Consider the following 24,556-nt stretch of genomic DNA (forward strand, 5'->3'; position numbering starts at 1 on the left):
AATATTTTGACATCATGATTCACAATCTGCAACCTCTTTGAAGCTTGTTGCAAAAAGAAATGTACTAATCCTAGTCAGTTTCCCTCTGTGTGAAGTATACAAGTATTGCACACTGGGCAGGAGGGAAGAGGGGAAGTTCCAAAGATGCTAGTTCATTTCCCTTTGTAGTCCCTTCCATGGGTTAAATGCTTCCAGTCTGCTGCCTCTGCAGAGATGCAATTAAAGCCGAAAAAGGAGACCAACAGTTATAAAAGTGGGTTTAAAAAGAAAAAGGGAATAAAGTGGGGAAAAAATGCCCAGAGGGAAAAGGCATGGAACCACAAAAAAGTGTGTGTGTGGTGGGGGACACAACAACAAAAAAGAGGAAGAACAGGAAATGCCAAAAATACAGAAGAAAGTGGCAAGGGTAGGGGGTAAGAGTGTGCACGGGAAATGTAATGACAGTTTAGATTTCAGTCCAGATTATATTCCAGGAATCCTAGGAGTACTACAATCTTTGTCTAAAAGAAAATTAAGGGAGGTTGCTTCCCTGCTATACTGAAAAAAAAAATCTCTTCACTGGCCAGTCAGGGAACGATGTTTAATAATTTTGGTGGTTAGGAAATCGTAACTTTTAATTTCTAGTATAAATAACAGCTAATTAACCTTCAATCCAGCCCACAGTACATTAGAAATGTGCTATAAAAATAGCAATTGCATAGAACTACTCCTGCAAACAGACAATACCTCAGCAAGCATTTCCACAATTTTCAAAGGTGTCCTATTTGTGACTATTACTTCTGGATGCATTTATCTTTGGTAAAGTCAATTGAGTCAATTTATTTTTCATATTAGGGCTGAGAACTGCAGCATATTCCCATCTTTTACTTGTGTTGATTACATAAATTGAAAATAAATTAGAAACTGAACATTGGTACCTTTTCCAACTGCTACATATAGATTTATTTTATGAACTGATGATTTCTAGAGAGAAATTTCATGTTTTACATTTCTGCACCTTGTAGTCTTACAAAGTGTTTGCAGCTAAGGTGCTGACACACTATCCTATACTTTCACTATTTCTGCAGTTTTAACAGTGCTTACCTCCTTCAGTTTATAATCAATGGCTGTGCTAAAGGACAATACACAATTTCTGAAAGAGTATTACAGTTGCTAATTAAAACTGAATCATAGAAGGTAGAGCTGGAAAACATGCATGAGGTCATCCAGTCCATCCCCATCACCACCTGTTTCCTACAATATATTCACGGGCGCTTTGTCCAGGCTAGTTTTACATGTTGCATGACACATAATTTCACTTGTAATAGTTCCAAGTGAAACAGGTTGATCAAAGCCTTTTCTGATGTTGACAAGTAGAATTAAAGGTGTAGAATATTTTTACGGTGAGGCAGTCTATTTTGAAGTTTCTATAACAAACTTCAAATGAAAACCTATCCTATTAAGAGTAAAAGTTGCTGCGCTTCCCCACACCACAGTATCTTTCACTTCAGTGTCCACAACACTAAAAATCCGACCCTTCCTTTCTGGTTCTAATGTTACAATTATTAATGCCCTGGTCATCTTCTGCTTTGATTACTTAGTGAGGTTGGTGGAGATGCCATTATCTCCCCACATTGCTCTGCCACCAGACAAAATTATTTTTTTGTCAATCCGACCATGTCACCCCCCCACACACACATCTTCCAACCCCTCAATATTAAATGTACACTTCTTGTCTCCTCATCTTCAAGCTCTGCACAAATGCATCCCAATTTATAGCTCATTTTTTATCCTGTCATACTTATATCATCAATGATGACAGTTTCAACACTCCCTTCTTCTACTTCCATTTTTGCCCCTTCTCCCTCACTGCCCTCTATGTATGGACAGCCTACCAATCCAGCTTCGCCAGACATGTACATTCTTCTCATTTAAATCCCTCCCTACAGGCTTCTTTAGAAAGGCAAAACTAAATAAAAGAAATAATAAACATTTTAAAAGGTCTCAGTTCAGCGCCATCCTTTGGGTCTCCCAGTGTGACTTGATTTCATAATAAGGATGAAGCTGTAAATTATAAAAACCTGCCAAGCTGACAGATTTAACTGGTTTTGCAAGTAATTAATAAACCAAGATATTGGCACTACTGAATATTTGTGGTGTTCAGTCAGCACACCTATTTACTCACATACGTGGTTCCGTATCAACCAGATGGGGCAAATTCACCACTGGATTAAGCAGACTGCTATTATACTGGAATCAATGGATTGGCAATGTTTTGGCCAGTAACAAATTTAGTCTCAATGCACATATTTAACTTGTGTTAGTATTTGTGGGAGTTTGATGTATTCATGAAGGGACCTTCCTTAACTAGCTGGTCAGGTTGAAATGATATATTAAAGTCTAAAATTAATATTCAAGTATCTTGTAAATACCAAACTACAGATATTTTGCAGACCGAATAGTACTGAAAAATTAAGAAAAGGCAAACTTCTTTCACAAAATAAAATGTTAGCATATTTGCAAATAAAACGTTTTTTTTAAGTAGTGCCCATTACACTATTGGTGCTTTCCAGACATTCTAGAATGACGTTCCCTGCTCACAATCCAAGAATAGACAGATGAGAAGACACAGGATAGGGGAAAAGAAACAACAGGCAATTTGTTTACATGTCAACATGAGTCACTGTAAGGCGCATAGCAGAAGTCGATCTTTGAGAGAGGAACAAATGCATACAGAGAAGGACCTTACAAGATAGCCCAAGGAGGTCATATCCTGTGTAAGGGGACCATGTGGAAGGAGGTAGAGAGAGGATTGTGCAAAAAGCTGACAAATGGTCAGTGAAGGTACATTGGAAGAACATGGTCAGAAGGTGATGCAAAACTCAAAGGTGGATAAGTGGCTTTGGCAGAGTTATATACTAAGTGGTGATGAGAAGCTTAAATGTCATGCCAGAGCAGATGAGGAGACAGTGAAAGAATTCAAAGAGGAGACTGACACAATCGAGTCAGCGGGCAAGGAAGATGACATTAGCAGCCTCATTTTGTAGGGACTGAAAGGGGAAATGTCCATGCTTAGGGAAGCCAGAGAAGTTGATTACAATATTCATGTGTGATGGTTCATTAATTGCAAAAAATAGTTAACATAAATAGATCCATGTCCCGAAAAAACAGTTATCTCACTAAGGAACTTCTAGTACAAATAAAAGTTTTCCATACCTCAGCTTCATATTTGACTGCAGCTGAAAGAAGAGCAATTGCATTCTCCTCACAAATGCTTTGTTTGATAGTTTGCTGGCAAAGCTTTTTCAATCTATTTTCTCTATAGAATGTTGCCAAATCTAGCAGCCCTGTTGAGAATTAGGTAGAAAATTCACAGATATTTGGTTGTCTTTATGCAAGCCATATAAACTTGTATTTCAGATTTATCAGTTTGTTTCTCTATGATTCCATGATCCACTTTAACACAAAACCTCCAAAAAGGCTTTATGCAAATTGAAGAGTTCACACTTATTAAGACACAAGTGCTCCATCTTTTTTGCAGTTTGCATCACATTTTAATAGAGATTATTTAGTGAACCATCTCCCCTCTCTTCAGTGATGATCTGGGCCAGCTCCCTTCCCATTTGTGGTCAAATAATGTCTGTGGCAACTACATCAAATGGAAAGATAATATTAGGAAGGTATCAGGGTCTTTTTAAAACTGTTTTAAATATGAGAAATGATGGTCCTTTTTGAATACAGTCTACATTTGCTGTTCATTTCATCCTCCCCTCCCGTTCACTCTGCCCCTTTCTTCCACTGCATCTTTGCCATCCTCCTCCTCCTGCACGATTCTCTGCTGCATGGATCACCTCATCCATGTACATGCGATGGAGCGTAAAAGAAGGTTTAAAGGATAGTAAAATAACAATGAACATGATCAACTCCATTTTTCTAGAATCTGTTAAAACAAACTTTAAGTTCTCTCCTAACAGTAACTTGACATTATTTGAATTTATGCCAATTACCTATTGCATCCTCAGGAGGGAGACTGATGCTGTCTGTGTACAGATATTCCAGGAAGGCTCGGTAAACTTGATAAGAGAATTCACTCATTTCTATAATATCATCATCATTGTTATTTAATATGGAACGAAAATGCTCACACCTAATGAACAAAAATAAGACACACATGGTGAATAGTTAAGTTTGGTAAATTAACACAAGTAAGGTGTCTATATCAATCATAAAGATGGAGAATAAAATATATAGTGCTGTGATAATACCATCAGATTTTTTTTGATGAGGTAGGGAGGAGTCCATTAAACTCACTGTAATTCTTTTACATGATTTATATTTTAAGTATTATACAGATTCTATTCCCTGCCTCCTTTTGCAAATACATTTTAGAATTAATTAAGACAATTCTTATTCTTGAAGATCTGTTTTTCCAAACTTCTGTACTCTCTAGTTACATCATGTTATCAGTACTGTAGATTACATTTATTCTGATGTTATCATCTAGCCCTTGTTTCTAAATTTAATTTAAATTCCTCATTCTCCATGTTTAAAATATTAAAACCAGAACAGTCTTAGACATATCCTTGACCATCTTTTTGTTACAATAACCAGCCTTAATACTTGCATTTAAAAACCCAGATTATGCCTGTAATATCTGTATTATACATTTTAACTGAATTATAATTCCCCAATTCTGCCACACAACAGTACCAACGTATTTGGAAAGCAGGTTCTTTTTCCAGTTTCTAAAAGAATGTTATTACAATACTGCAGTCAAATACTCAACCACTGAGCTATGGCTCCAACAATACTGGAAAGACAGTGCCCAAATGAATCAGCTGTTAAATCTGTTGGATTGTTTTGAAGATTCTTGAGTAACCAAGCATTTTATCCATCCCCCGTTAAAAACTTGTCCTAGAATAAACACAATTTAATTTGACTTTTTTCCTCCAGCATCTTGTCTATATGCCCCACCTTAGAATTTGCTTTTCTTTTAGTCAGAAGATTTTACAACTAAGCCTGCTTGTTATATCTTCATGGGTAGGCACATTATCTCATCATAGGTCTACATGGCACAGAGAGCACTATAAATAAAAAACAAAAATCTACTTATTTATCAGTTATTTTACCTTCCTTTTATATTGGTCTAAATTGTTATCTCTATATATTTTGCTTTATATGTTATGCATTTTTCATGTCATGAAAATATATAAACATAAAATCACAAATCAATAAAATACTCAGGAGTTATCATTTGGTTTCTCTCGCGTTGTTGTGCAGGGATGTGGGACTTGAAGGGGCAGCCAAAATCCTGTACCTTTGTTTTCTGAGCACAAGGTAGGGGGGTCATAGTAATGGTAGTGACTTCCAATGGAGCAGAACATGGGTAGAGCCCATTAGCTCTTCTGCATTTGTGGTCAGGAATTTGGAGGGGGGGAGTGCACGCTGCGTCTTTTAAAGGGAATAGCAGTTGCTGCTCATCCACGCAATCCCCAAGTGCCCATGGATACATCTTTTTCTGTAGGCAGAATGCCTCTGGCCTCTCCCACTTGAACAGGGCCTGCCCACCATTCCACCACTACCATCACATGCTAGTAGCCATCAATCTCACCATTTAGTTTTAGGAGTACTTACAGAACAAGGCAAAAAAAATCCCACTGAGTTATAAAAATGCAGCAATAAAAAGGATCTCTTAAAAGTAAGGCACTCCTGATAATGCTCGCAAAGGGAAGCATTCAGCAATGGTGTGTTACATGCATGTTATCCTCTTAGCCAAGTGTGATAATAGTTATACCTTGAGGTAATATGGCTTAATGAAGCTATTAATCTGATGTTCCATTGTCTTGTAGCCAAATGTATGGATCTGTGGATTACTTACCTGTAAAGAAGTTGATGTTTATTTTATGAACAAGCAATAATTAGTAGGAGGAAAATATTTAACTTAGGAAGGAAGACACCACTTTCGGCAGAAAGGCCGGATGGGGTCGCAGTTGGATTTTGTCCTTGTAGAACACCATATATGGCGGCTCTAATGTCAGAGCTTTAATCTCCGACACTCGTCTTGCCGATGTTATCGCCACAAGGAAAGCGACATTCCATGACAGGTGGGAAAGGGAGCAGGAGCCCATAGGCTCAAAGGGTGAGCCCGTGAGCCTAGAAAGAACCAAGTTAAGGTCCCATTGTAGGATAGGAGCCCGGACTAGTGGGAAGCGCCTCTCGAGGACTCTCAGGAATCTGCTTCACAGGTTGTACTGGAAATTTTCCCCCCAGCAGCTCCCGTCAGGTCAGCTGTGGAGCCCCCTGGAGTGGCGCCTTCATCACGCTCAATATTATGACCCTGCTAACCTGGCCCCTCCTCAGTTCCCTCTTGCCGACTACTCCACAGAGGGATGGAAGGGTGGGTATTGGAATGGACCTGAACAACACATCTCAAAGGGTACGTCTATACTTACCTCCGGGTCCGGCGGTAAGCAATCGATCTTCTGGGATCGATTTATCGCGTCTTGTCTAGAAGCGATAAATCGATCCCGGATCGATCCCGGAAGTGCTCGCCGTCGACGCCGGTACTCCTGCTCCGCGAGAGTACGCGGAGTCGACGGGGGAGCCTGCCTGCCGCGTGTGGACCCGCGGTAAGTTCGAACTAAGATAGTTCGACTTCAGCTACGTGAATAACGTAGCTGAAGTTGCGTATCTTAGTTCGAAATGGGGGGTTAGTGTGGACCAGCCCAAAGAACAACAGTTACAAGAATGTGAGTAACCGTTTTTTCTTCTTCAAGTGTTTGTTCACGTCAATTCCAATCAGGTGACTCCCAAGCTCTACCCCAGAGGTGGAGTCGGAGTTAAGGAATCGCTGATTAGAGCACCACTCTGCTGAAAGCTGCATCATCTCTAGCGTGCTGTGTGATGGCACTGTGAGAGGTGAATGTATGCACTGAGGACCAAGTAGCTGCCCTGCAGATTTCCTATATCAGGACCTGGGCCAGAAACGCAGCCGACGAGGCCTGTGCCCTTGTGGAATGAGCCTTAAGAGGCGGGTCTGGGACCTTGGCCAGCTCATAACGTGCGGATACAGGCCATGATCCATGAAGATAATCTTTGAGATGAGACTGGGAGTCCTTTCATGCGGTCTGCCACTGCCACAAACAGCTGGTTCGACCTCTTGAACGGCTTTGTGCACTCATTGTAGAATGCTAACACCTGCCGAACATCCAATGAGTGCAGCCTTTGCTCTTGGGTACTGTTGTGTGGCTTGGGATAGAGGACAGGTAGAAAAATGTCTTGGCTAATATGGAATTGTTAAACTACCATAGGGCGAAAGGCCGGGTGAGGTCTGAGTTGCACCTTGTCCTTGTGGAAGACCGGGTAGGGTGGGTTTAAGGTAAGGTTAACTCTGACACCCTCCTGGCTGATGTGATGGCGACCAGGAAGGCTACCTTCCATGACAGGTAGAGAAGGGAGCAAGTCGTCAGTGGTTCGAATGGGGGTCCCATTAATCTGGACAGGACCAGGTTAAGGTCCCATGCCGGAAGAGGCTGTCTAACCCGAGGATATAGCCGTTCCAGGCCCTTAAGGAAATGTCCTACCATAGGGTTAGTGAATATGGAGCGTCCAGACATGCCCCGGATGAAAGGTTGAGATAGCAGCAAGGTGTACCTTGATAGATGACGCTGCCAGGCCTTGTTGGTTGAGGTGCAGAAGGTACTCTGGGATGAGTGGTATAGACGCCTGGAGTGGAGGAGTGTGGTGTTGAGCACACCAGCAAGTGTACCTTTTCCACTTGGTCAGATAAGTGGCCCTGGCAGATGGTTTTCTGCTGCCGACCAGGACCATTCTTACTGTTCTGAGCACAGGAGCTCCATTGGGTTTAGCCATAAAGCTTCCAAGTCTTGATATGGAGGGATTGGAGGTCCGGGTGGTGAAGACAACCATGATCCTGCGTGATCAGATCGGAGTAGAGTGATAACACGATGGGAGTGTCCACTGACAGCTCCAGAAGTGTGGTGTACCAACGCTGGCAGGGCCACGCCGGGGCCAGCAGAATTACTACAGCTCTGTCTCTGCGGATTTTCAGCAGTACTCTGTGCACGAGTGGGAATGGTGGAAAGGCATACATGAGATGGTCTCCCCAAGGGAGCAGGAACACATCCGAGATCGAACCCGGGCTGTGTTTCTGAAAGGAGCAGAACACTGGGCATCTTCCGTTGCTCCTGGTGGCACACAGATTGACCTGGGGAAACCCCCACTTTTGGAAGATGGAATATATGACATCCAGACGGATGGCCCACTCGTGATTGTGAAATGATCTGCTGAGATGGTCCGCTAGTTCGTTCTGCACACCTGGGAGATAGAACACATCCAGGTGAATGGAGTGGGCTATGCAGAACTCCCATAGCTGAAGGGCCTCCTGACACAGGGTGGAAGAGCGGGCTCCACCATGCTTGTTGATGTAAAACATGGCCGTGGTGTTGTCTGTTATTACCCGCACACTCTGGCCTTGGAGCCGGGATAGGAAGGTTTGGCATGCTAGCCGTACTGCTCTGAGCTCTCTGATATTGATATGCAGGGAGAGCTCATCCTGCGACCATAATCCTGTGTCTGGAGCTCTCCCAGATGTGCCCCCCAACCCAGAGCTGAAGCGTCCGTTACTAGGGACAAGGAGGGCTGGGGGCTGTTGAAGGGGATTCCCTTGCAGACTGTGCGAGGGTTGAGCCATCATTGGAGGGACTCAACTACTTGTTCTGGCACCGTGACCACTGATTCCAGGCTGTTGCGCCCCGTGTAGTATACAGACACGAGCCATGCTTGAAGTGGTCTGAGCCTCAGTCTGGCATGCCTCAGTCTGGCATGCCATACCACATAAGTGCAGGGTGCCATGTGACCAAAGAGACTCAGGCATCCCCTCGCGGTAGTGGTCAGCTACCTCCTGAGGCTTTGGATAATGTCTTTCATGGTCTGAAATTGGGTCTCTGGCAGGAGCACCCTTGCGTGCACCGAGTCCAGCACCACACCGATGAATTCTATTCTTTGAGTCGGTGACAAGGTTGACTTGTTCATGTTGAGCAGGAAACCCAGCCTCTCAAAAGTCGCTCGAACTAGTCGGACTTGAGACTCCACCTGCTCACTGGTATGTCCCCTGAGTAGCCAGTTGTCGAGGTAAGGATATACCTGCACCTGCCTCCTGCGGAGGAAGGCTGCTACGAACGACATACACTTGGTGAACACTCGGGGGGCTGTCGACGGACCAAAGGGGAGTACTATGAACTGATGGTGTTTGTGGCTGGCTACAAACTGCAGAAATCATCTGTGCGTGGGCTGAATAGCTATGTGAAAGTACGCGTCTTTCATGTCGAGGGCAGCATACCAGTCTTCCGGATCCAGGGAAGGAATAATCATGCTCAGGGAGACCATGCGGAACTTCAACTTCACCATGAACCTGTTGAGGCTGTGCAGGTCTAGAATGGGTCTGAGACCCCCCTTTGCCTTGAGTATTAGGAAATAGCGGGAGTAGAACCCCTTGTCCCTTAGCTCCTGAGGAACCTCCTCCACTGCTCCTATGGCGAGGAGTGATTGCACCTCCTGGATAAGGAGCTGCTCGTGAGAAGGGTCCCCGAAGAGGGATGGGGAAGCGGAATGGGAGGGAGGGGAAGAGCAGAATTGGAGAGAATATCCCACTTCTACCATGCGGAGAACCCAGCTATCCAATGTTATTTGGGACCATGCACGGTAGAAGTGGGATAGATGATTCTGAAAGCAGGGTTGAGGTTCCGGTATACGGTCTGGCACGTCGTCCCCGGGCGCACCTTCAAAATGCCTGCTTGGAGGCCAAGGAGGTGCGTGCCTGGCCCTGTGATGACGAGGGCTGGTACGGCTTATGCCTGCCGTTCCTACCTCGTCTTCTAGAAAAGTCTTGCCTAAGCTGAGGTTGAGGTTTAAAGTGTTTTCACTGAGTAGCTGGGGTATGCATCCCCAGCAACTTCATTGTTTCCCTCAAATCCTTCAGGCCATGTAGCCTGGAGTCTCTTTGCTTCGCGAATAATCCTGTCCCATCAAAGGGCAGGTCCTGCAGGGTCTGTTGGACCTCAGGGTGTAGGCCCGAAACTTGAAGCCATGAGGTCCTCCTCATTGCTATGTCAGAGGACAAGGCACGCACCGCCGAGTCAGCAGTGTCCAGTGAGGCCTGTAAAGAGGTCCGTTCCACTGTCTTGCCCTCCTCCACAATGGCCCCAAACTCATCCCTGGACTCTGATGGTATTAGCTCCTTAAATTTGAGCATGGAGTTCCATGAGTTAAAATTATATCTGCTCAGGACTGCCAGCTGATTAGCAATCCTGAGCTGTAGGCCCCCTCATGGAGTAGACCTTTCTACCAAAAAGGTCAAGTTTTTTAGAGTCCTTGGACTTAGGCGTGGGTCCCTGCTGCCCTTGCCTTTCACGTTCATTAACCGCAGACACTACCAAGGAGCAGCGCTGCGGGTGGGAGTATAGATACTCGTAACCCTTGGAGGGAATGAAGTATTTGCGTTCTACTCGCTTGACCATTGGGGAGATGGAGGCCTGGGTCTGGCACACAGTTTTGGTGGTGTTTTGAATGATCCTAATGAGTGGCAGCGCCACTCGGGATAGACCTTCTGGGGCCAAAATGTCCAGCATTGGGTCCTCATGTTCCACCACCTCCTCGGCTTGCAAGCCCACGTTGCGCGCCACCCTGCAGAGTAGGTCCTGGTGGGCGCGACTATCTATGGGTGGTCATCCTAAGACCGAAGTTTCCGCTACTGCCTCGTCTGGGGAAGAGGATGAGGACGCAGGCAGGGGAACCGGGTCATCCTGGGCCTGTTGATCCATGGGGACCTCCTGCTTGACCTGCTGTTCCGGGTCAATGATCCCCTGTTCCACTGTAGGGGCACGGGTCTATGCCGGTGAAAGTGCTGTAACCGGAATCCCTTCAGCACTTCTGGGTGTGGGGCGGCTGGCCAAGGCCGTTGGCAGCTTGGGCTTGGATGCCAAGGAGTCCTTGGACAAGGTACCCTGGGATTGGTCATATGCCCAGGGGGTCCAAAAAGACCATTGTGCCGGTCCTTGCAATTGAGGTGACCATGGCATTGCACCCGCGTTGGGCCATCAATGCGTTGACTGGTGCTGGCTCCGGTGTGAGTACCTAGACCCCGCATTCTGAGGACAGGGACCAGGATCTAGAGGGCCAGGGCGGTGCCAAATGGAGTTGGCCAGGTGAGCGGTGCTGTGAGGAAGGGGAGCGGGGCCGAGACCTCGATCTGTATCGAGGGGATCGATGACGCGATGATGATCAGCGCTGGGAGCGGGACTTCCGCAATCATGGACCAGTGCTGCGAGTTTGACTGGTGCCGGGAATCAGTGGCCTGGAGATGCAGGCGGGCGCACCATTGTTGGCTTGCCACGGGTAGCACCCTCGGCAGTGCAGGGGGCTTGTCGCGGAGACTCGGAGACCACGGTGCCATCATGGCAATGAGGTCCCGTGCGGTCTAGAAGGTGTCCGGAGTGCACGGTAGTCCCACCTCCTCTACCATATGGATTGGGGAGTCTAACAGTCCCGGGCACAATTGTACACCTTGCATGTCTGAAGTCCCAGAGCCGACTTCACGGGTCTTGGGGCCAGGTGTTCCTCTCTGGGACGCGCCCCATTGGTCGAGACTGCAGGGGAGGGTCTCACAGGAGATCCGCCTTTAGCCTGCTTGGCGTGCTTCTTCTGCGGTGCCGGAGAGTGGGACAGGTCCCAGGCAGTTCCCACAGTCTTAGGCACAGGGGACGGCGGTGCTGTGAGTCTCTGTGCTCGGTGTCGGGTCCTGCTGCACTGAGGTTGGCTGTGGTTTAAGAGCTGCCTCCAGAGGGAGCTGTTTCAACCTGAAATCCTGCTCCTTTCTGGTCCTGGGTCAAAAACCCTTGCAAATCCTGCACCTATCGGCTTAGTGAGCCTCCCCAGACACTTTAAACAAGCGTTGTGGGGGTCGCCCATTGGCATGGCTTATTGCAGGACTTGCAGGGCTTGAACCCCGGGGATCGAGGCATGCCCCGAGGTCCCCGGGGGAAAGGTCGAGGTGGAAGGGAAACCCTCCACTCCTAACAGAACTACTACTAACTAATAAAAACCAGAACTATAAACTACTAACATAACCTACACTAGAAAGCTAGGGGAAGCAAATAGAACTTGTAAGCAAGCCACTCACGGTTCCAACAACTATCACAGGCGGTAAGAAGGAACTGAGGAGACGCCGGGTCAGCAGGGTCATATATTGAGCACCATGAAGGCGCCACTCCAGGGGGCTCCACAGCCAATCCGATGGGAGCTGCTGGGGGAAAAATTTCCAGCAACCGTGCACGTGGCGTGCGCACACCTGATTGGAATCGACGTGAACAAGCACTCGAAAAAGAACCACAATTACTGCAGGGTAACTGTTCTTTCTCATTTAAGTGATTGTCCACACAGATTCCACTCTAGGTGATTAACAAGCAGTTATCTTGAGCCTGGAGGTGAGAAAGAAAAGGCAATTATTTACAAAAATCTACAAAGAATTCAGAAAGGTTCTAACTTGTTTGACTATGACAAAACTCTAAACTCTTAACCAACTACTTTTCATGAAAATACTTCCTAAAGCAAGGTGCATCAAATATTCAAGAGGCATGGGCACTGAAGGCTTTCCGTCTCACAGTCACAGGTGGTAAGAAGGAACTGAATGGCGGCTGAACACATGCATCCACCAAAGCCAAGGGTAAGGGCGTGCTGGGGTGCAGCTCCAGCAGACATGGCTTTCAAAGGAATCTGATCCCAAATGCATACCTAGAGTGGAATCTGTGTGGACAACATACCTCAAAGAAGAACAAGCCATTTCAAGCAAAGATGGCAGAATGAAGGTGTGTATCAGAGTGCAGGAGATGAAGGGAGCACATGGAGAAAAGATAACAATGTAGGGAAGTAGTGGAGTACTAGGATATGAGAGCAGAGATGTAAATTGAGGCAAGATTAATTAAGATGAAGCCAAGGAGCTTGAATTTGATGCAGTAACATCCAGGAAATCAGTGAAAGGATTCAAGATGAGGAAAAGGAAGATGGAGAAGCGATGATGGTAATCAAGGCAAGAAGCAGGTTTTGGCAGAGGAGGTACATTAGTCAGGAAGGGGCAAATTATTGTAAAATTAAAGAGGATGAAGCAAAAAAGAGTTATCAAGAGAGTGGAGATGGGATGAGAAGCAGTATGGTCAAGTGAACCGGACACTAGGGTGGGAGTCAGGAGACCTGGGTTCTACTTCCAGTTTTGCCACTAACCTACTGTGTGACCAGTTTTGGAGATATTCTGAAAATTTGCTATGCTTTTTGCTTCCACAAATAACATCATATGAAAATCTGTTCTAACAATAACATGCAGACTCATTTAATGGAATTTACACAACTTAATAACATCTGCATATCAATCAGTTAGATTGAAAAGTGATATTAACCTGCAAATAGTTGTGAACACACAAAGGGAGATCAGTCTGAAATTCAGGCCCACCAAGTTAGTCAAAGAAATAACTAAGACATACAGGATGTGAGATTGGACAGAAAGGGGATAGGTTGGAAGTAGATATGTACATTTGGGAAGCATCCAGAGAAGCAGCACTTGAAACAATTGGAGGTGATGATGTTGCCAGCTGGAAATAGAGGATAGAAGGGACCAAGGACAGAAACCTGAAAAACATGAACTCCTGGGTGAGAGGGGAGGATGCAGAGCTACCAATGAAGGTGATAAAGAAGAGATGAAGGAAGAGAGAATCAGAGGGCCCCAGGTGTAGAAGTCAAGAAAGGAAAGGAGGAGAAAGTGATCAACTAAGGAGAAGGCAGCAGAGAAAGAAGATAGATAAGTGCTCCTTTTTCCTAGCAAGGAAAAGATCTTAACAAGCTTGATCAGGATAGTTTAGACGCAGTAAAGAGGGTGGAAGCCAGACTGGAGGAGAGCAAGTAAAGAGTATAGGCAACAGGATTAGGCAGTGTGCTATGAAATTTTTGGATCCAAAGGAAGGGGAGGAGGAAATTAGGCTAATACTTAGAAAAGCAGGTGGTTTTCAGCATAAGGCCTGCTCATAATCACACAGGAAAGAAACCAAATATCAACAGCATTAAACAGTATTACTCAGCATGAGTAAAGTGTTGATGTTATTCCTTACCTAATTTTGAGAAGAACTTTATGAACATGAATATATTTTCCATCCACTAGAAACTTCAAGTCTGCAGTGTCAGGGTTGTCAAATTCCTTCTTCAGTGATTGGGCTACCGTTAGGTGGTCATCAGGTTCTAAGATAACAAAGGTATTTAAGAGTTATTGATGAATAAATAACAATGTTCCATATCTCATGATTCCTGGCTTTAAGTCAGCTTATCAATGAAAGCAATGCTGTTCATAAACACAACCTTCCACTCAAGACCAGTAACACAACAATAATGTTAGAGTTTGGACCTCTAGAACAGGGAGTAAAGGCTATGTCACTACAATTCCTACATGACTATCCACTCCAAACAAATACGTATCTCAATTAAAAAAGAGGTCCACCTAGTATCTCTCAGATAAGTTTCACCCTAGTACAGGAATATTTCCTACCATCCAGAAAAATCTCAACAGTCTCAGAAGTTTAATGTTACAATCAGTAGTACATATTATCAGTTACTTTTACTTGTTTAAATTTTAAACTTGTTACTTATTTTATCAGAAAGTGTTTATTTTTCAAATTATTTATTCTGGCATCTGTACCAGAAACATAAAATCATATTGGAATCTGCTAAAAAATAAAAAATTTCTGTTTTAAATACTTCCACTATGAGAGATGCCATTTCACATCAAGAATAGCAAAACAAGTGAATACATCCATAAGTGCAGGTGAAGTGTCCTCAATATAACAGCCTTACAGATAAACACTAACAATTCTATACAGATATTGGAAAAATGAGCTTGCTTCAGTGGTGCTATTTAAAGCATTGCATGTATTAAATTCTGTATGTCTATGCATGTATGTACATATATACATACTACAGTCCTCTGTGATACCTCTGTGACAAGTCTATCATATAGCCTTGACATCCTCATCTGCTGTCTGTCCACAAATCCATCTCTCATGGACTAGTTCTAATACTTCAACCCCTTCAGCAGCTTCAAATAGCCATTTTCTTTTAAAACAAACAAACAAACAAACCCGTCATAAAAATATTTCCTCCTCTTCCCAGGGATAGTAACAGCTTTTCTCTACATAAATGTCACAAATTTAAAGTCTGATATCTTGCAGCCTCATCAACTTAATGAATAGGACAAAACACACCTTCACTGTTGTCTGACGTAACAAGTACATCCCCTTGGAAGGGCTGATGTTCAACTGACATGTTGTTATAGATCAAAATAATGCCTGCAGCATTTTGTTGTGGAAGCCAGAAACAACAGAGTTACTTGCAAATATAAATGTGTGTCATTAAAATATTACCTGCTGACCTCTATACAATTGGTCAGCCAGAGGAAGCAACGGTAGGGCTAAGTTATGAAGCGCTTTAAAGATAAAGACAAGAATCTTGTATTTGATGCACAGGTGAAGAGGGAGCCAGTGGAAGGACACAAAGAGGGGGATGACATGGTCACAGAAATGAGCCAAGAAAATTATTTTAGCAGCAGCATTTTGAAAAAGAGTTGAAGGGAGCAAGTTTGCAGTATTCAATGCCAGAAAAGAGGAGGCTGCAATAGTCAAGATGTGAAATGATGAGGGCTCGGACAAAAGTTTAGTTGTGTGAGCAGAGGAAAAGCCATGAAATGTCATGAAAGAAAAAGCAGCAAGCTTTAGAAATGATCTGAATATGTGGGTCTAGGTGATAGGGCAAAGTCAAAGTTGACACTCGAGGTACATGCCCGAGTGAAAAGGACTGTGGTGTTGTCCACAACGATGGCAAAAGTGTAGATAGAAGAGAGATTGGAAAAAGATTAATAACTCAGTTTTGGACACATTTCATTTAAGAAAATGACTGAACATCCAAAAAGATGTCAGAAAGACAGGCTAGGGAGATAATTCATCAGTAGAACTGAAGATCTGCATGTCATCACATGAAGATGGTAGTTAAAACCATGCTTGCAGTTAAGAGCAGATAGAGATGGGAAGAAGAGGAAGAGACTAAGGACAGAGTTTTGAGGGTCACCCACAGATAGAGCATGTGGGGGGGGTAGGAGAATGACCCATCAAATGAGACTCTGAAAGAGTAATCAGAGAGGTAAAAGGAGAACTATGAGAGGACTGAACCACAAAAGCCAACAGAGGACAAAATTTCAAGACGTAGGGAGCAGTCGATGGTGTCAAAAGCCACAGAGAGGTCAAGGAAAATAAAGGGCTGGTCTACACTAATGCTGTAAGTAGACCTAAGTCACACTACTTCAGTTATGTAAGTTATGTAACTGAAGTCGATGTAACTTAGGTTGATGTACAGCGGTGTCTACACAGCACTATGTCGACGGAAGATGCTCTCCCACTGACTTACCTTCTGCCTCTTGGAGAGGTGGAGTACAGACGTTGACGGGAGAGCGCGCTGCCATTGACTTAGCTTGTCTTCACGAGACCCGCTAAATCGACACCGCTGCATCAATCGCAACAGTGCCGATTTAGCCGGAATTGTAGACAAACCCAAAGACAGAATATAATCCATGAGATTTGACCAGAAAGAGGTCATGAGAGACTTTAGTGAGAGCAGTTTCAGTGGAGTGTAGAGGATGGAAGGCAGACTATAGATGGTCAAGATGGAAATTTAAAAACTCCAGACAGTGGTTGCAGAAAGCATGTTCAATTAGTGTGAAGATGAACAGGAGAAGAGACACTGAGTATTAGTGGGGGAAGAGTCCAGGGTGGTTGTTTTTGTTTTTTTAAAATAGGGAAGACCAAAGTATGTTTGTACTGGGAGAAAAAGGAACTGGATGAGAAAGACAGGTTGAGGAGAACACCAAAAGAGGGAGTGAGAGCAGAGCTGGGAAAGTTACAAGAGGAGAGGAGATGGGGTCACCTGGGCAGAAAGAGGGGTTGGAGGAGCAGGGCAACAGTGACAGAGGTGAGTGCACTATGGATATAGTGGAAAAAGTGGAGTGGAGAAATCCCTCTGTATCTTACTGATTTTTTTTCTTTGAAGATATCCCCAAGATTTTTTATTGAAAGTGAGCAGGGAACAGGAGGGTGGAGGTTTAAGGAAGGAGTCAAATGTGGTGAAAAAGTATTTGGGATTGTAGGTGCAAGACACAATAAGAGGAGCAAGAAAGCTGTTTGGCTAAGAAAGTGGCAGAACTAAAAGAGGAAAAAGAGTGAATCTATAGTGAAGAAAGTCGGTGTGACTGCAGGACTTTTGTCAGAGATACTCAGCAACAGGAGAACAAGAGTATAGAAAATAGCTATTTAGGTGTAAGGCAGGGCTGAGGGATGGTTGTGTCATGTGTGCTGTATTTCCTGATATGAGTAAATTAAGGAGCCAAGCAGGATATTCTGGTAATTTCCAGAATGAAGACTATGATACACATGCCTGAAAGTCAGAGATTTTATATATAGACACAAAAACCTATTTTACATATATCTTAAAATATGGCCTCTCTCAAAAGAACTGCCGCATCTGTATTTAATAGTAATGTGGACACACAAGGTATGGTAAGAAAAAAGTCCTATTAGCAAAGTAAGAATCTGCTCTTAGCCATGGGAATTATATACAGAACTGCAATAGATCTGATTTTATAAAGGCCAGCTAGTGATTTTTATATACACACATATATTATAGCATAATGTAGTTTTCAAGTATAAACTAATTTTACATCTAAACTTAGCCTTGCTACTTCAAGGTAGAGGGCATGAGCATAAAAATTTAAAGCTAGAACATTAGGGAGAGTTTGTTTTCCTCTGAATTGTGATTGTGTAAAGACAAGTATCTTCTATAGATCTGCAGACTAAAAGACTACACAGTTACACTTTTTAAAAAAGGAAGTAATGCATACAAATATACTAAAATGTGCAATGTTCTCAATTAAAAAAATAAGGTATTTTCACTGTCAATAAGTGCTTTCCCTGATCCATGTCAAATGTGCGCTAACTACTTATGCTAAACAATCTGTTTCACCTTGCATTTAGCTGTGATGCTCAGAGTACCTTTACCAGACCTGAAGAAGAGCTCTGTGTGGTTTGAAAGCTTGTCTCTCTCACCAATGGAGGTTGGTCTAACAAAAGATGTTACCTCACATATCTGGCCTCTCTAAATTCATTGTTTAGGCAACCTAAAAGCTCTAATGAACACCTAAGGTTGCCCCCTTATGGTACAGGCTGTAAGACAAAGGTTATACACCAAGGTCTGTGCTTGATCAGCTCTGCTAGTAGGAATTAGATGCATCTTTCTGTAACATATCTATTCTCTCTAGGGCCACATCCCAGTACTGAGAGGATGAACACTTAAGTATGATGCAGTCAGAGTTTAATATTTGTTCATAATTTACAAACACAAAAATCACAGGGCAAAGGATTCATTTTATGGTTCCTACCTTCTTGCATGCTTAAGAGCAATCAAGTGCACTGATATTCCCAGCAAATAAATTAAGACCTTTCAGAACACTCTCTCTGTGGTCAAACCCACTGTGGAGGTATTATGAAACCATTAAGTGTACTTAAATCATTGACTCCTGGGCATCCTGTAGACTCTATACAACTAAGTTCTTGTCTACACTACAGATGCTACAGCAGCACAGCTATGGCACTGCAGCTGTACCACTGTATTGCTGTAGTGTAGACACTTGCTACAGTGACAGAAAGGGTTTTTCCGCCGCTGTAGTTAATCAACCCCCTCGACAGGTAATAGCTAGGTTGATAGTGAGATTATTTACCTGTACAGTAACTTGATTTCCTCAAGATGTTTTGTCCCTATGGGTGCTGCACCATGCTCCCATGTACTCTCGAATGGAGACTGTAAATCAATGTCCATGGGCCCATGCCTGGGCAGAGCAGTTCCTCATGCTCCCATACAAGGGCATATAGGGAGGTGCAGACCTGCCATCACTCAGTTCCTTCTCAATTGTGAAACCAGAGGCTCCACAGCAGAGAGGAAAGAGGGTGGGAGGTGGAGCACCCATAAGGACAAAACATCTTGAAAAACAGAAGTTACTGTATAGGTAAGTAACCTCTCCTTTTTCTTCAAGTATATGCCCCTATGGGTGCTACACCATAGGAGACTCCCAAACAGAAACTTAACGTGAAGGTGGGTGCTGAGGAGGCAGATCCAAGACCGTTCGGAGGACCACATCATGTCAACTCTGGAAGCAGGTAAGAAAGCGTAGTTCTTGGCAAGCATATGGACGGAGGACCAAATTGCAGTCCTGCAGATTTCAGCTATGGGAACATCTTTTAAGAGGGCTATAGATGTGGAGTGTGCTGTCACTCAATGAGGGGGATGTATTCCAGCAATCTCACAGCGTATTAGGATGTAACCCCGAGACCCACTTCGACAGTCTTTGTGTGGAAATGGGCTGTCCCTTCATCCTTTCTGCAAAAGATAAGGCGAGAACCCTCCTGACAACTAGTCTCTGTAGGCTGGTTTCCCCTCTGGAGGCATGAGGCTTTGGATAGAACACTAGTAGATGGATCTCCTGATTAATATGGTATTCCAAAGAGACCATAGGGAGGAAGCGAGGATGGGGATGTAGTGAAACCTTATCTCTGTAGAAGATGGTGGGTTTGCCATGAGACCACCTAGTTTTCCCATTCGCCTAGCCGAACAATGGCTATAAGGAATGAAGTCTTGAGGAAGAGGTGAAGGAGAGAGCAGGTAGCCATTGGTTTGGAGGGGGATTTCCTCAGAACATTGAGAAACAAATTAAGGTCCCACTGGAGGGCTGGGTTCCATACAGGAAGAAATAAGTTGTGTAAGCCTTCAAGGAATCTGGTCATAGTAGGGTAAGCAAAAACTGAGACACTCTTGATGAGTGAGTGGAAGGCTGTGACAGAGGCAAAATGTACTCTGACTGAGCCCACTGAGAGACCTTGTGTCTTTAAATCCAACAGATAGTCTAGGATAGTCAAAATGCTACGGTTGATCAACAGACTCACTTCCAAATGAAGGGAAATACTGAGATTGTAGGTTTAAAAGTAGAACACCAAGAAAGAGAACCTAGTCTTCAACCAAAGGGAGGTTCTGAACTGCCATACTGAAGTACATGACCCTAGAGGATATTCAAGATACAATGAGGGGCATTTTTAGCATCCAATCAGGTGCTCAAGGCACAGTCAACTTTTGGGATGGACTATCAATTATATTGCTTATTGCAAAGAGTAGCACCTGTAAGGCCTTTTTACCAGCCTTAGCATCACTAAGGCAAAGCCAAGAGGGAGGGGCGATCATGAGGAATGGGCCTGACTGTGTCCTCTCTGATATGCTGGGGTATGTGTCTCTGAAAAACAGGAAGTCTATCTATATTTGACTTCTGGTGTGTGTGTGTTGGGGCCCATGAGACTGCAGACTCTGCAAAAACACATCTGTATAACTAACTGCTTAAAAAGTACTTGCTTAATGTTTTTTCTTTGATTGACATGTTGTTGAGGTAACTGTAGCAGTTACTAACATAAAAGGGATCTAAGGAATTTGGATTTGACTTTCTGGACATCTCTTGGAATCCCTGGCAACAGGTGGGTAGCTGGCCACTGGAAACTTGTCATTTGACCACTCGAGACCCCTCCAGACCATAGGTAACTATTGTTTGGGGCTGCTCTATAACTTATTGTGTTTGTATGTGCTTGAGACTAAATAAAGCAGAGACTCTGAGTAAAGGTCTTCTAGTGAGAATGCTAGAGACTAATAAAGAGCTGGCTTTAAGTGAAAGCACTTGGTTTTGATTTGTTTGTGTCAGCCATATAGCAGACAGAGGCACTACGTCTCCCTGGGTTTATCCTGATACCACCTCGCAGAGAGTAAAGTTACCAAGAGTTTTGGGTTTGGGAAACCCCTGTGTAACACTAGTCCATCAGAAATCCTTACTGAGGCTAAAAATTAAGAAACAGTTACATGGAGGATAAATGAAACTGTTGGTAAATAAATTAGCTATTGATGGTCAAATATGCTAATATTCCAGAACGAACTGGGCACAAATGGTTCAGAGCAAAGAACTTGTTTATCTCCTATTATGGAAGCCCATATGAAAACCTTCAAGGCTGACTCACTGTAGGGATAATGGGCTGAAAGCTTTCCTGACAAAATATTTCCTTGATAATGCAGGATGGGAGTGATGGGGTGTACCAGGCACTTTGTGGCCCGGTGCTGTAGGCCCTATGGGCCTACTGCACCCTGCCCCAGGATGGAGCAGTGGAGGTGGGTCCTCCAGGCCTGCCTAGAAAGGCTGCACTGAAGGGCAGAAGGCTGCCAGAGGGCTGAGTCACTGAAGACCTACTAGGCAAGGTCGACAACCAAAGAGGGCAGCAGGAGAAAAAAGATAGCAGTACCACAACCAGATGACAGGAAGAACTCACGAGAGGTGAGTGTCTCCCGTCACAACCTGGTACTAGGGCTGCGGGGAGGCAGCCAGGGGAGGAAGAGGCAACAGGTCCAACCCCCTGGCCAATGATGAGTGACCACTTCAGACTGCAGTTTGCCCCTGAGGGAAGGGGCTAGATGAAGACTGGCAGTGGGTCACGGAGGCAAGGTGGAATTAGGGGATTGAGGTTCCCTGGGGAGGGGAGGACCCCGAGTGTGGGAGTACTGCTGCGGGCAGTACCCAGGAGAAGGGGCACCGCGGGCCGGGACGGATGCGGGGCCCAAGTATAGTGGTGGAGATTGATAATGAAAGACAAATAATGACAGCAGGAGAGACACCGGCCAGCAGGAGGCGCTCTGAGGCTGGAATGAGCTAATTCCCGGACTGACCAGCAGGAGGTGCTGCGGCAGTGAGTGCTCGACCTGTTACAGGCCATATAAAAAGATTTTGCCCTTTGATGAGGTGGACACACTGCAGGAAGAAATGCAGGAGCCAAAAGAATGGGCAGGAGAAGAAGGTGTCTGACAGCACAAATGCATAGGAGGTGCATGCACCAGAGCTGGCACTAGAGACAGTGAATGAAATAACTGTGATCACATACGCAAATCTTGCTGAGGTGTCAGTGCACACAGACATTCCCACGGGGCCACAAGCTGACAGTAAAGAACCCACAAGGAGAACCAGGTGAAGACTGTGAAATCTTTCTACGCAGAGAGGCCTGGGAGAGAAACCCTGATCAGCCAGGGCAGAGACTGCTACATGCACTCCAAGTAGACAGACCTGGGAGAGAGAGACACTGAGAAACCAGGGCAGAGCCAACTACAAGCTCTACAGGCTGTAGGTTAATTTTAAAATTTTAAACTGGAAAATATAACTAAAGTCTATTTTTCAAATGCATTTATCGTTTCTTATGCACCAAATTTTTAAAAAAAGATTAGGATGCAACAACAACAACAAAAAATATGGTAAGCTCACCTACTGATAGGAGACGCCATGTCACAGCAGGAGTAGCAAAACAAGCAAACACATCATCTGTGCAGGCAAAGTGTGTAAGGTGTGGAAGAATCACAGACTGGCCACGGCACTGACCCCACATATACACATGACCACCCTGGGTTTTAGCAGCAGAAGTGTGAGCAGAATGGCAGGCTGCAATTTCTATAACTCTAAATTCACAAGCAAACAAAAACACTGGCATAAGGACAAAGTGCAGTGAGAAAGCTTACTACCACATATCTACTTCTGTAGGCTTGCATGCATTTCAAGTTTTATGGGAATATATTCCCCCTCCCCATCCATCCTCCCCTCACCATAAATGACAAAATGTTTCCATAGCATGCAAGACAACTGAAAATAAGGTTGTTCATTATTTGTACATATACGGCATCTAGTTACTCCTCTCAATTTTCACCCTGAAAACAGCAAATCAGATTTATCATAGAATATTTTACTATTTAATTAAAACCACATCAAAGTGCAACCATTACAATATTACACCTATTCTTAGCATTACTTCTAACTAATATGCATGCACATGTAGTAACTAAATTATTCTGTAGGCCATTTTTTAGAACATTTTCCAAATGAAGGGCCTAGATCCAAGGAAAGCACTAATTAAAGAACATTACCTCCCACACTTTAGCTAAGTTAAGATGCTTCACTAACCCTAGAGGTTGATTTTTAGGTTTTCAAAACTCCCATCACATTAATTGTTACACAATCCACTGTTTTGCAGTCTGAAGTATAACTTGTCTGATTAGTGGTGAAGTTGTGTATATATATATTTAAGACAAAATCTTGCAGCCCTTAGTGTGAAGTAACACTCCCATGGTCATAAGGAACACAGGATTTGGCCAACAACCGATGAAGGCAATATATAACATTTTTATTAAAAGGTACTAAACATATTTGGACTGCGGCAAAAATGTATTAAGCAAAAACTAAACACTGATGTTTGAAAAAAAGCAGCAAATTAAGAGGAAATAACACCACACAATATCAGATAGCAATTACCTCTTCCTTCTAGCTGGTGGAGACAGAAACAACTGTAAGAGTAGCATTACACTTTTTTAAAGTCTTTCACAGCAGAAAAACCAAAATGGTTCATTCAACAAGACCCTAATATACTCTAGTAAGGAACACATTCACATTTCTACTGATAGAAACACAAAGTATTGCATTATCCATAGAAATTATTCTATTACTGATTATCAGGAACTAAGACTGAGAAATTTGTAACAGCTAAATTTTCAGGCAGAAATATAATTTAATTCCCTCCAGCCTTCCCCTTGCTAATCTAGGACTATAAAAACATATAAGCAGTATTTAATGCAAGAGCTACAGGCAAATTGTAAATATCCACTCTTCTGACATTTTCCACATTTTTTGTCTGATCAATCTTAATGGTAAACTATTATTAACATAGCAAATAAATTATAAAAAGATAAGAAGCCTTGTTTTTGATTGACTCAGTATACTGAAGTGGCAGCACAGCACCAATGACAGCATACAATTAAAACTCATAAAATACTCTGAGAAGTAGGATGCAGCTGAAGGAGAGAGAGAGAGGCAGGAAACAGCCAGCCCCAGAATCTGTAGTCTCCCTTTCACATCTATTTATCATGGTAATGCATATGTTTCCAGCGAGGTCAAATTTTAACTTACAGATGTAAATGTCATCCAACATTAGAATCTCTTCAGGTTTAGGTCTGTGAAATAACCATAGCTAGCAATTACAAGTGATTTCTACCAAAAAAAGTCACTGTGATTTTGCGCAGCACTTCCGAGATTATTTTTATTTATGCCTGATTATTATAGTGTAAATATTACCTGTCCTTATCAACAGTAACTGGTGCAGGGTAAGACTGATTACTTTTATTGCCAGTGCCTAACTGACCATACGAATTGGCTCCCCATGCATACAGCTGACCTTCATCTGTTAGCACTAATGTATGTGCATAGCCACAGGCAACCTACAATGAATAACAAAAAAATCTCATCTTACTTACCAGCAAATTAATTCAGACAAATAAATATATTTTCATATTGTTGATTCTATATCCAAGA

At 43.6% G+C, this 24,556-nt stretch overlaps 1 protein-coding gene across 1 annotated transcript in view; it reads right to left on the reverse strand.

Annotated features, from left to right (window-relative positions):
• RCBTB2 (RCC1 and BTB domain containing protein 2) overlaps nt 1-24,556 on the reverse strand; it is a 77,538-nt gene that overhangs the window by 4,708 nt on the left and 48,274 nt on the right. Inside the window, exons 8-12 of the mRNA XM_065412317.1 lie at nt 24,320-24,462; nt 22,466-22,656; nt 14,154-14,280; nt 3,987-4,126; nt 3,196-3,326 (exon numbers count right to left, since the gene is read on the reverse strand). Of these exons, the coding sequence (XP_065268389.1) occupies nt 3,196-3,326; nt 3,987-4,126; nt 14,154-14,280; nt 22,466-22,656; nt 24,320-24,462 (732 nt within the window). The remainder of the gene's footprint in view (nt 1-3,195; nt 3,327-3,986; nt 4,127-14,153; nt 14,281-22,465; nt 22,657-24,319; nt 24,463-24,556) is intronic.

This window comes from Emys orbicularis, chromosome 1, assembly GCF_028017835.1.
Source record: "Emys orbicularis isolate rEmyOrb1 chromosome 1, rEmyOrb1.hap1, whole genome shotgun sequence".
In the NCBI taxonomy this organism is placed as follows: domain Eukaryota; kingdom Metazoa; phylum Chordata; order Testudines; family Emydidae; genus Emys; species Emys orbicularis.